The 13153-nt window shown below is 53.7% G+C and overlaps 1 protein-coding gene across 1 annotated transcript in view; it reads right to left on the minus strand.

Annotated features, from left to right (window-relative positions):
* The window catches only part of SYNJ2 (synaptojanin 2), a 91127-nt gene extending 78806 nt beyond the window's left edge, over window positions 1-12321 (minus strand). The window contains 1 exon segment of the mRNA XM_023521103.1: window positions 12258-12321. Coding sequence (XP_023376871.1) covers window positions 12258-12306 — 49 coding nt within the window. The 5' untranslated portion in view covers window positions 12307-12321.
* Between the last annotated feature and the right edge of the window lie 832 nt (window positions 12322-13153).

Genomic DNA, 13153 nt, shown 5'->3' on the forward strand with positions numbered 1-13153 from the left:
ACACCCACTCCCTGCGCTCACCCCGGTCGGCTGTGGCCGAGGTTACTGGGACGGCTCCTTGGGCAAGAGGGCCTGAGCGCGGAGCTGGACACAGCTTTAAGGAGGGAGTCCAGGCATTACGAAAACAATGGCACAGGGCTAAACATGCTTCTGGCCGAGCCAGGGACGGAGGACCAAGCCCCGATCAGCGGTCCCTTACACCTAGGACGGGGCCAGGGCGGCCCTCTCATCCGACGGCAATAAGTATGAGGCATCGAAAGACCCATTTCTCTACCAATGTGCACAGCTTCTCCTTACACAGGGGGAAGACAGAGCCTTCAGATCTCGCTCCTGGGCCTTAGGTTTCTACCCTCTGCCCTCCGCCTCCGCCAAGGGACTCCTCCCGCGGCAAAGCTGGGTGTGTCACTTCCTCATCCAACAAGCCCTTTCTATGACTAACAAATTAGGTCTCCAGCCGGGGCCTGGTGCTAGAGGTTCTGCTCCTAGCACTGACAGAGCAGCCAAACCAGTTCCTTGCTGCTTCCCCTCTCCTCTTCCTCAATCAGGTTACCTGTCCCCCCCCCCCCCCCCCCACACACCTGCAGGCCCTGCCCAGCCCTGCTCCGGCCAGCTCAGTGCCTCCTCCCTCGCAAAGAAGCCCTATTTCCACACTTGCACATGTGTGCATGCACACACCCCTCTGAAGCCGTTAGTGTGACCCAAATATACCTTCTTATGCCGCGTGACACATGGGCAGCGGGACAAAGGGGAGAGTCGCAGGCTTCGAGTGCATCACTCGGGGAGGACTCTCGAAGCCTCCTGGGTGCCAGGGCTGCTCTGGGCACTGGGGAAGCAGCAGCGAAGCGGGGACACGGCCCGGAGAAGACGCCTTGCTTCGGGGAGGGGGCGTGGCCACTGGGTGATGCTGCCGGGTGGAACTCAGGCCTGCGTGGGATCTGCAAGGTGGGAGGCTCTGGGGACGTCGATGGGCATGGCAGGGACGGAGTCCAGGGAGCCGCGGAGGAGGGACAGTGGAAAAGACGGCATGCGTGGCTGACCCCTCCGCGTGGGGAAGCGGGCGGGACAGGAGGCGGCGGGCATGACCGCGCCTGGGCGTCCAGGGGGAAACCGGGGGAGGAGAGAGGAAGCAGGACGATGAAAGGTGGACGAGCAGGAGCTGGGGGTCGTCGCTGTGACGGAGGCAAAGCGGTGCCCACCAGCATGGCGCAGGCAGACAAGGCGACGGGGCTGGTGCAAGTTCTCCTACGTGCTTTGATTTTCTCAGTGACATCTTAGCCGAGAGGGACCGGGTGGTGAAGTCTCGAGGAGAAGGGGACAGTCACCCCGGAAAGCAGAGGCGGCATCCGACGAGGAAGACGCCATGAGACTGCCGAACAGCACTGAAAACCCGTAGGAGGTGACGACGCCCTGGCCGAGGTCGTTGTGAACTTCTCCAGCCCCGTGCAGCAGCGGGAGCGTGTGCGTGGGTGGGGGCAGGGCACCTACTCAGCGCTGGGGATCCCGCCTGGCGAGTACAGGAGCGCGAGCGCTTCAAAGCGTGGAGACTGTGCAGACAGACCAGGGGTCGGATCCAAGCAGGATAAGGGGGGCAGCGAGGGCGTGAGGGGCATGACGGCGGGTTAGGAGTCCACAGACTAGAGGTCTTGGTGGGCTGCAAAGCACCCGCCTGGCGGGGTCCTGAGGGAGCGAGGAGGACAGGGACGTAGAGAGGAATGCTTGAAGCTGACCTCGGGGGAGAGGAGGGGAGGGGGTGAGGGCAGAGAGAGGCCAGCAGGGCAGGTAAATCGTGCTAATGGCCGTGAGCGTGTCTGACGTGGGGACGGGGTAGTGCAGAGCCCAGCCAGCCAGGAGCCCGGCTCCTCAACAAGGGGGCATGTGCTTCTGCAGGAGCGGCCTCTCTGGGGAGCCAGGCGGAACCCAGTGTGCGAGCAGCCGCACCCGCCTCCGGCAAGGCCACCGTGGGGACTGCGTGAAGGCTGGTGAGGGCGGGGCGTGGGAGAGCTGATGGACAGGAGGGGCTCGCAGAGGCGGGACACAGTTCCACGAGGCTGGAGCGAGAGCTGATCCATCTACCAAAAGCCAATTCCTACTCTATCTTTTAACCCAGAATCCAGAAAACAGGCCACTCTGATTTTGTAGTCTGGAGAGCAAACCAGCATTTGATTGAGACCTGATTAGGCCCGTGTGTTCGCCCGCGTTGGGTGCTCCTCAGAGACTGCATAGAGCTGCAGCCATGCTCCTGCCCACCGGTGACGGGTGTGGTGTGTGGCACAGGGACACGCAGGTCCAGGAGAGGTGAGGAAGTTCGACTCGGAGCAGACACATCATTCCCATCCACACACACAAGCAGTACTGGGGGGCCTCTTTCTCCACGCATCTATTAACTAAACATGCCTCCTTCATCACAGATGTCCACCCAACACCGGGGGCGGGGGGAAATATTCACGATTTTTACAAAAAAAGCAGAAAAAAGCCTCTGAAGTGACCCTATTACCACCTTTTCATTAATTTGGAAACTGCTTCCTCCAACTCACCAGCCTTTCTGAGCTCTCAGTTCCCGTCTCGGACACAGAAAGGTGTTGACTGGGTCAAAACTGGGCATTAGGGTCTCGGTCACTTCAGAGCAGGGAGTCCTCACCTGCGTCCAAGGGCCACCCGTGCACCCTGAGGTGCTGACGTGTTCAGACAAGCTTGGGGAACACCGGGCTGAGAGGGGGGGGTCTGCCGCGGGGCTTCACGGTGTTTCACGTGCCGACTAGACCTGCACGCCTCCAAGGGGGACCCTTGGTGTCCAGACTCTCCCGGTGTGTGACAGTGACACACAGGCCCAGGAGAGGTGACAGAAGTCCAGGAAGTCCCGCCATTTGCCCAGGAAGCCCTTGGGCTCCAGGAGTCTCTCTCTGGGGAAGCGCGCCTTTCCAGAATGAACGCTTTGCTGCCTCTGATACCTGCCCCCCCACTCTTCCTGGGGGACCTATTTTGTTCCCCCAACCCTGGCCTTTCCAGCCGGGATGCCAATACCTACAGCCTGCCCCAACCTCTGGCTATGAAGACGTCTCCTAAGTCCTTGAAAGACACAAGACTAGAAGAATTCCTATAAGGAGAAACTCATCATCTGACTAGGCCTATTAAAGAAATTTAATCAATAATTAAGAATCTTACAAAACGGAAAGCACCAGGTTCAGATGATTCCACTGGGGAATTTCGCCAAGCATTTAAGAAAGAAATGGTACCGGTCCCGCCACAGCTGTCGTCTGTGCCCCGCCCCGCCCCCGTGTCCCCAGCCCCGAGCATGGCTGGGCTGGAACCTAACAGGTGTGTCCTCTGAAGGGCCAGGCAAAGCTGGGCTTGTCTGGAAGCCTGTGGGGCTGGCCCAGTGAGCCGGTGCCAGGAAAGGGGAGGGGGACAGGCATGAGGGCACAGCTGCCGGCCAGGGCGGACGGAGGGGTGAGGCTGAGGGAGTGCACTGTCTGTCACAGGTCACAGCGGGGGGACAGCGAGAATGACGGGGCAGACGCACGGAGACTCGGCGGCCACGCGTGCCACGCCGGTTACGGCGGCTGGCGGAGGCGGCGGGCCTGGCTCCCCGCCCTTGGCCATCTGCACTTTCGCTTTTGAGAAGACTCGGTATAGCCTTGGCCAGTTTCTCTGTCGGACTATTCGTCCTTCTCCGTGACAAGTGCTCTTTTATAGACGGAGATTAGCAACCTTTGGTCCTGTCGTATCTTGCATGTCTTTCAGCTACATTTATGGTGTCTTCGGACGGCCTGGAGTTTAAATGTTTTGTGTAATCAAATCTACCAGTCTGACAGGGGTGGAGGAGGGGCAGGGGGTCTTAGGGGGCCACCTATGTTGTTTCCAGGTCTCATCGCAGGTTATGTGTTCACTTTGTGAAAATTCATGGAGCCGCGTGCTCAGTATTTCTCCATTTTATATAGTATACTTCAATTAAAAATATTTCTTCAATCTGTCAAACTGTTTTCCTGTATGACTTCTGAGTTTTACTCTTTGCTTAGAGAGGCTTTTCATGCCATAAAACTGAAAGCTTCTCCTATATTTTCTTCTAATACTTTACAAGTTGGATGTCTTTTCGTTTAACTCTTAAATACCTCTGGAATTTATTCTGTCATATGATCTAATAATGTAGACTCTAACTTAACGAGCGTCCACGAAGGCTTAAGAGAATCTTTCCCTTTCGTGTAAGAATTTGACATTTGTTTAGCTTTCTAGCTCTGGTTCCCTGAGACCCCATAAAGGGTAAATGTCAGCTATGTCACTAGATAAAACTACTTATGATAAAAATGACCTTAACTGGTAAATTGCTTCTGGATAGGAAAGAACCATTAATAAATGATAAACTCCCAATGGGGACGCCAGGCTTGGGGCCTCCTTACGTGAGACAGCTCTTGGGACCGGGCATGCCCTTGGGTGAACTCTGGGATCTATATCTTTGGGGGTTTTGTAAGGGTGCGGGGCTCCTGCTGGCATGAGGCTTTGAGCTAGAAGGAAGCTAGTTACCGACAGACGACCGTGTGAGAGGTCACCTGCCTGAAATGCTGCAAAGACCACTCACTCCCCTGGATGGGGGACAGTGGGCACGGCTGGGTGGGCAGGCCGTTTCCACCCTTCTCCTCTCTGACTAGTGGAGCCGAGTGGACCAGGTCCGAATGTCCAGCTGAGCGAAGGCAGAGCCCCATTAGGCACTGCGTCAGTCACGTGCACCCACACTCACCTTTCCCCCGGGTGATTTAAACCATCACCTTTATAATAAACAGAACTACTTTTACACGAGTCTGTTCCGAGCCCTCTCCTTCATTCTATCGATGTGTGTCTATTATACGATTGTTATGGCTTGGTGTTACGTTTGGCTGCCTGGTAGATCACATCTGTCTTCGATCTTTTTCAAAACCTTCTTGGTCATTTTTGCCATCGCTGCGTCATTCGGCAGTGCTCCTGAGCGTCTCCTCACACCAGTGCTGAGAAAACAGTACGAACTGGACAGATGACGCCCTGTTTCGTTTCCTGGGGCTGCAGTGACAAAGCACCGGAAACCAGGCAGTTCAAACAACGCCGATCGATTCTCTCACGGTCCGGAGTCCAGAAGTCCAAAATCCAGGAGTCGGCAGGGCCACATTCCCTCTGAAGGCGCTAGGCTGGACCCCTCCCCGCCCCTTCCAGCTTCTGGTGGCCCCAGGCATTCCGTGCCTGGTGGCGGCAACCCTCCAATCTCTGCCTCTGCCTTCACAGGGCCGTCTTCCTGCTGCGTGTCTGTGTCTTCACGCGTCATTCTTTCCCCTGTGTGTCTGTCTCGTGTCCCCTCTTATGAGGACACCAATCCTCGTGAAGTGAGGGCCCAGCCTACTCCAGTATGGCCTCACCTTGCCTTCTATCTTAAGTGACTCTGCAAAGAGCCTATCTCCAAACAAGGTCACATTCAGTTACCAGGGGGCAGGGCGTGGACATATCCTTTTGAGAGACGAGGTACAACCCACAGCATCCTGCTCTGAGGAGCCTGCCTTCAACAGCAGAAGATGCAACAAGTAAACAAGGTAATTGCAGTGATAAGAGCCACGAAGGCAAGAAAACCCAGGATGAAACAGAGACACCTGGGCGCGGAGGCCGTGGGCTGGTGCCGCCAGGGCAGGTCAGGAACATCTCGCCAGCCACTGAGTTAGGCCTGAATGAGGAGGCGGTGGCCAGAGGGCACAGGCGGTGCGGAGATGCTGAGGCAGGACCCGGTCTGGGGTCACCAGGGGAGTGAGCCACATGGTGGGAGAGGAGGCTGGAGACCGAGCCCGGGCAGAGGACACAGGCCAGCCAGGCCTGATCGGGCCACTGCGATGCCCGGGAGTGGCCACCCGCAGTCCAGGTGCGAGAGTCTAGGGTGAAGATTAACACTGTAGCGGCTGCGGCAGGGAAGCTGGTGGGACTTTGGAGGCAGAGGGTCTGGACTTGCCGGTGGGTGGGATGGGGTTGAGTCAGAGAGGGGACGTGGATGACTCGCGGGTGTTTGCCCTGAGCACTGGCCCCCACACATATGTGGGTGTCGTTAACCGCAATGGGGGATTAGGACAAGAACACATTCAAGCGGGGAGACGGTCCCAGATATACTTTAAAAGCAGCCTGTTAAATTTTATATCAAACTCTTGTTGATTGGAATTTAATTGGATTTTACTCAGATTCTTGCATTTATAGATGACTTGGAGAAGAACTAATACCTTTACATTGCTGATAGATATTCCCATTCCGAGAATGTGGCATACCTTTCCATTTATTTCCATATTAAAGTTTTATCACTTTCTTCTTTTAGGCCTTATCTAATTCATTATGTTTATTCCCACAAACTGTTGTCACTGGGAGTGGAATCTTCTTCCCATTATAAACTCTAATTGACTAATGCCGGTACATGGGAAAGCTATCAAGTTTTATCTATTGAGCTTGAAAAGCAGCCGGCTTATTAATGCACGAAGTCCAACGGACCAGCACGTCCCTCTCAGCCACCTCCAACGGCTCTCGACCCTTCCCCAATCTTATTTCACATCCCCTTTTCCGCTGTGCGTGCGTGCCCGTCTGTCTGGAATACTGACCAACGAATGCCAGCCATGATCTCACTGCATCATGGACACTTCAGGACCTGCCTCCTGGATTTTCTAAGTGTAGAATCTTAGCCGCGCCCAAGACTTGTGAGTGTCCAGAGGGGAGAAGGCAGAAGCCACAGAGGGCCCAGGACAACAGTGGTGCTGACCGGCCTGGGGTACGAAGGCCACCCGCCAAAGCTCACAGGGCCGCTCTCTGAGTGTTCCTCCTGGCTCTGTTTTCTCTCTTAAGACAAAATTCGAATAGGTTCTCAGTAACCTCATTTTCCTAACAGCAAACTGAACCAGAAACCTAGCGGGAGAGGGTGCTGCTGAAGTCAGACACGCAGCTTCGACCCTCCCTCCCCACCACCTCCCCTCTACCACTCCAGAGCTGGAGCTATTTCTAGGCGAGCACCAGGATTTCATTATAATTTCTCACTTCATATATGTGGTCTTATGCAATTTGTTCCCACGCCGTAGGGGTACAAGTACCAGTTCCATGGTTGGATTAAAAATGTTATGACACCACACGAGTTAGAAAAAAGCTTTTATCAGTCGACTTTCTCCATGGCCACCTCTAGCCCATAGGGTATCTTCCTGTGAATTAGAAAAAAACGGCCCCTCTGGACAGACTCAGACACAAAGTTACACCCCGGAAAGTGGAGCTCTGGGCAGGAAAGGGGAGTTCCCGCCCCCCAACCCCCACACACAGCTTGGGGGGGCACACCCTCCCACCGCCAGAAGCCAGCACCAAAGCCTAGACCTTCCCAGTCCCCACCCCAGGCTCCCTGGGGTCTTTGGCATTGTTGATATTTAAACATCCTAATGGAAATCATACCTCCTCCTCTGTCAATAAACAGCAAAAGTTAGATAGATGATAAATAAGATGGGTAGACAGACAGGCAGAGTTCTGGAGAAAGAGGCAAGTAGCCCTTGGAAATGAGAAATGAAAGATTCTGTTTCTCCACTCCAGACCAAATTTCAACATGGAATTCCCTTCCTGCAGCTCCACTGCCGGCCCTCCAGTGGGACCCGCACAGATGTGTTCTGACCACTGCCCCTCCCTTCCTGGTCAGGGGCCCACGGACACCCCCCCTCTGATCAGTCCACGGGCTTCTCCCGTCCTGGTGGTCTTAGTGAAATGACAAGTAGATACACTACACAGATGGAACATGTTACGAGGGCCTGGCTCTGGCCTGGGCCGGTGGCAACTTATTTCCATCTTGTTTTCCCATATTCCTCTCTTTATCCACACTCTTTAAATAAAAACAAACCCACTGTTGAAATCGGCTGGGGCGCAGTGTCACGTGGACTGCCACCACATCCGACAGCTTTCCGATCACCTCCACTGCGGCAGGATCCGGCTCTGCTCCCCCTGACCTCAGTTTGGCTAAATCAGGCAACAAGAGTGGCAGAGAACTGTCTCCTCTGCTTAAAGAGAGTTTTTCCAAGACACAGTATTCATCGGCCATGGATAAGACTCGTGGTGAAGCCAAGTTCATGCGACCACAGTCAGTTAAAACAGATCAAAAAAGACCACACGTGCCCAGACACACAAACGCTCCACTCCAGTCCAGATTATTTAAAAAAAAAACAAACAAGTCATGAAACACGATGAGAGGCAGTTTTAAGAACGGCAATGCAGATTAATAAGAATTGGCTGAAGGAGCTACTAAAATATCATAGTTTCTGATGTTTAATAAATACCCTACTTTGTGTTCCGATATTTAAGCATAAATTGTGAATGCCTTAAAATATGTTTTGTTTTGTTTTTTGCTGGTTTTATAGGAAAGGGGCAGAGTGGAGATACATCCCATGCATTTTAATTAATTTATAAGTACCCCATAAAAAAATGTATACCATCAGATTCCCAGGATTGGCTCGGACTTACATCTGAGCCATCTTAGATTTTACATTGCCAGATCATTTCTCCTAAGATTCATATTTTTGGGTAGTTTATCATTTTAAGCATGTGTGTCAAGTGGTGATGTTGCTTATTTGCTTATGCTTAGTGTTAAAGCTTTTATTTATTTATTTTTTTAAGACAAAGAATCTCAGAGTAGAAAAGCAATACAGGTTGTCATTAATTTGTTTTCAGATTAGGGTTCCGAGGCCTGGAGGGGTTAACTCAACTCTCCCAAGACAAAGAAGCATAAGGAGCCAGAGCCCGAGGCAGCAAACGAAACGGGTGAAGGGTTTGGAGGCGGTAGCTCCATATTCTAGGTCAGACCTGAGGACAGGGAAGCAGTTTGCCTTTTCTGGGTAGAGATGACTGCCGCCGATCAGTAATCAATCAACGCAAGCAGAAAGCAAAAAAAAAATAAAAATAAAAGCAGTGGCCGGCTGAGATGGTCACCTTGAATCTGGCCATTTTCCTAGATCTTGAAGGGTGGCTGGGCCACCCCGGAGCTCCGCTGGGTCTGAGCATCAGCCATGACCACCCTGCCTGTCCCCCCGCCCCCATCCCACCCCTCAAATCCCACATAGACACTGAAAGGGGAATGAGCTCGAGAGGTCCTTAAGACTTTGATTACATTCAGTTTTAAATCCTAGCTCTAGAAACCACATCCCTCTCTGTCTCTCTCTGCCCCTCAGAGCCCCAGCTTTTCCCCTGGGTAATCGGCAGTCCCTACGACAGTAGCCGGAGCTGACTAAGGGTCACAGGGTGTGGACCTCTGGCAGGCTAAGGATGACATCTTGACCTAACTTATGATTCAGCTCCTGAGCCCTAAAGTGGAATGACCCGTTGGCTACTTTCCCATGAGATGAGAACCAGGGACACCAGAAAAGACCTGAGAACTGTCCTTAAGACCTGAAGAAGTGATCTATTACCCCGACCTCACCTCCCGCCAATCAGCTCCCAGCACGACCCTGAACCTCTAACTCACGGTGCCTTGGCGTATTGCCTGGCGGAATCTGCAACCTACACGCCATCGGGGAGTCGGCTTGTTTCGTGCCCGAGTTCCCCGGCTCCATCTTGGCCAATTCAATAGTATTAAACTGTTTTTTCTTTCTACACTGCAAGCTCCTGCGCGTCTTCAGGCCAGTGCACGCGCGTGGGCAGGCGGATGAAAGGAGAAACAGCGTGATTCCTGGGACGAGAGTATCTGGCCCCCGGGCTCGCTCTGTGAGACCTCACCTGCTTCCAAGGACAAGGGGAAAGTCCGCCGTCATCTCTTATCGCCCGTTTTGCCCTGAGCATCACCTCAGACCTTGTCAAGGAGCAGGACTGGCAGGTGAGGACCTGGTCTCAGGGACCATATGGTTCCACTGAAAACACACAAGGAAGAGTGGGAGCTGGAGAGTAGAACACGGCGGCTTGTCGTCGGGGTGGACGAGTTGGTCGGGGAAGGACGCCCCGTCATACCCCGGCCTCGGGGAAGGGAGGAGGCGGGTCAGAAGAGGCAAGATGCAGGAATAGAAGTAAGTACCAGCTCCCGTGATAGCACAGCAAGCCTCTCTGGAACAGTCCCACATCCTCAAGAAACTGCCTTAAAATCAGGTTCAGACTTTCGCACTCATACTTTGGAGCTGCTCCCGTGAGCTGGGCCACCGGCAGGCGCTGCCCTGCCCGCCCTCCACAGCTAACGTGCTCTGAGTGAATCCTCCCGCCCGGAGTCAGTTCTGAAGCAGGAAGCTTTACAAGCACATGGCAACCCGCCAGCCTCGCGTGCCAGGAATGCAGCCTGCGCCTCCCCCAGGACACGGCCAGAGGCATCCCGCCTTCCAGGCCGGGGGCCCTTAGCTAAGGTGGCTGATGCAGCCCAGGCCCACGACGGGTGCCCAGTGCCCACCCTGGGTGCAACGCACGGTTAAGTCCACCCACGTGGCAGAGTGAACTAGGCCAGGAAGATATATTCCTACAGGGCACCCAGAACCCACGCGCAGGAACCGCCCCCCATGCAAAATGCGGGAGGGGGGGACCTTCGCGGTGACACCAGCACCAGCCCCGCGTTCTGTTTGACAGTCCTGTTCAGAAGCATGTCCTTGGAAGGCTGGTGTCTCGTTGCTGCCTCTAGGCTGAGCAGCCTAGCAGTTTCTCTGGCACCTTGCGTTGGCATCGGCCAGGCTCTGGGTGCTGAGGCATCCACAAAGGATAAGACCCAGCACAGCCGCAGCTCTGCGGGACACAAGGCCGAAGGCCACACATCCCCTGCTCAAAAGGGGGTGACTGCTTCCCCACGCCTGAACGTCACTCCACGCAAAGTGTCGGGTGAACACCCAGGTGGCAGTCAGAGCCGGGGTGTTGTACTGATGCTCACTCACCAGCGGCCCTTACCCTCACTGCCTACGCGTGTCTTTTAAAACCCAGGATAAGCACCAAGACGATGGGACCGAGCTGGTATTCTTCATACGCACACTGAATTTCCCTTTTTTCTAAGATTTCACGAAACATACTGTTGTTCTCTGGGGCCTCCCAGCCTTGTTCAAATCACGGCTCCTCCACTAACTAGAGGTAGAACCTCAGGCAAATTCTCATGCTTCTCTGTGCCTCAGTTTCTCCAAGCGTAAAATGGAGATTATTAGTACCGGCCTCATCGTGAGGACTAAATAAAACGACACACATAGACCACTTAGAGCAGCACCTGGTACGTGGTGAGTGCTCCATAAATGTTAGCTCTTATTATCAAGTTGGACCAACATTTTTGTAATGGTTGGAGCCAAATGGGATCAGGATGTGTGAATATTTCCGGAGATAAAGTTCTACTCTTAGAAAACCGGATCAAAGAAATGCGCATTTTTAAATTTTTCATTTAACTGTCCTCGAGAAAGACTTACATTTACATAACAGGGCCCAAAGGCCCCTTCTAGCAAGTCCTTGAAAGCAGTTAAGAAGTGCCTTTAACTGGGCTATCCTGACCTTGAGGGTGAACCCTGCCGGCTGACTGCCCCTCGCCTCCCACCGTGGGATAAGAATAACGAAAGCCCCTCCTTCTACAGCAGCTCTGGGTCTTTGCTTTCCAGCCTTCAGCGTGGTGGCGCAGACACCCTCGCCAGCCCAATCCGGTTCCCCACACCTCCCGCCCCCCCCCCCCCCGGAAACGCTTAAGGGACGCCAGCCTCAGTCCCAAGTCTGAGTATGAGTCAGTTTTCCATGCTTTAGGGACAATGCAAGTGGGTGGTGGGGAGGAAGAAAATATTCCCCATCCTCAAGGGACAAGGCTAAACCAGACCAGCAACGGAAGCTGAGCGACCTAAAACTAGAAAGGAGCGCCCAGGCATCCCAGGGACGAACACCCCGAGTGAGACAGACCCAGACTCACACAGGTGTCCCGAGCAGGCTGCCCCGACGCTGCCGGGTCTGAGCCACAGTACCAATGGGGCCAATACCCCATAAGTCAAACTAGTTTTAAGTTTTACATCCAGTTAACAAACTAGGAAACAAAATGTGTTCTATCCTGTCAGACTGAGAAGTATCCCCCGGGACTAGCTACAAGGCCAGGTCTAGGATGTGGACAGTTGCGGGGAGCTGCGCCCGGCCGGGCCCCGGTTCTTGCACTGACCTCCCACTCTCCAGGTTTCATGCCACCCTGCCAAGGGCCTCACGCACACGCCCGAGGACACCGCAGCCGGTGTGTGTCTGGTTCCACCCACGCCCGGCACCCTTGCCACACCCCCCGCCCCCGAGCCTGAAGTGACACCTCCACTGCACAGTCTGTCGGGGCCCTGGGAAGTGACCTGAGCAGGCGGGAAGCAGGTTGGGTGCTGTGTGTTTCGGGGACTCCATGGCCCTGTGTACCTGTAGTGTCGTCCAGACTGGGAGCACAAGCAGCAGGTGGACACAGCCCCTTGTCCCAACTCCTCGTCCTGGTGACAGGTACCGGGCAAGGACCCTCTTGTCATGGTCTAGGGGCAGTGGGTCCAGACTGTCTCCTTCGAGCCCATCGGCGACATCCCAAGGAGGGGACCCCCTGCTCTTCAAGGCTGTGGTTTACTCTTCCCATGTGACCATTCTGCTTTTCAAAATGTTTCTTGGCCAGAATCTGGGAACCAATTCACACAGCCATGAACAAGCAAGTTTCTGCTATTGGTTACATTTAAATCTATTGAGTAAAATTTAAACCTATACATATATATGCAAATGTTAAGTCAGGAAGGAAAAAAAAAGCCAAGTCAAATAAACTAAAGCCTTGCTTGGCACTGAACCAACTAAATTTTAGGAGACTTATTTTTCATAAAAAAATACAGAGATGGGTGACACAGATTTGAAATATATTTATAATTATCAAGGCTAAGTGAAAGGGACATGGGGATTTGTTTTTCCTTTCGCTTTTGTGAATTTTGAAAATTCTCACCATGAAAGGTTAAAGAGCCTCAAAAGGAGCCTGACAAGATTTGAAATCAAGTTTTTGTAACTCCCGGGTAGGGGGAAGCCCCCACTAACCCAGTTTGCATTTCCATAAATATTTTGCTGAGAAAACCTGTGCTTAGGAAGGGCCCGTGCTGCAGCCAAGGAGGCCAACAGGCCGATGCTGCTGTTCCATCTCCCAAGTCAGGCGCCTGGAACCCCACCTGGCCCTATCTGCGCTTCCGTCTTCACCCAGGAGAAGTGACAGACCAGCCACTCAGTTGAT

This window comes from Pteropus vampyrus, unplaced genomic scaffold, assembly GCF_000151845.1.
Source record: "Pteropus vampyrus isolate Shadow unplaced genomic scaffold, Pvam_2.0 Scaffold292, whole genome shotgun sequence".
Classification (NCBI taxonomy): Eukaryota; Metazoa; Chordata; class Mammalia; order Chiroptera; family Pteropodidae; genus Pteropus; species Pteropus vampyrus.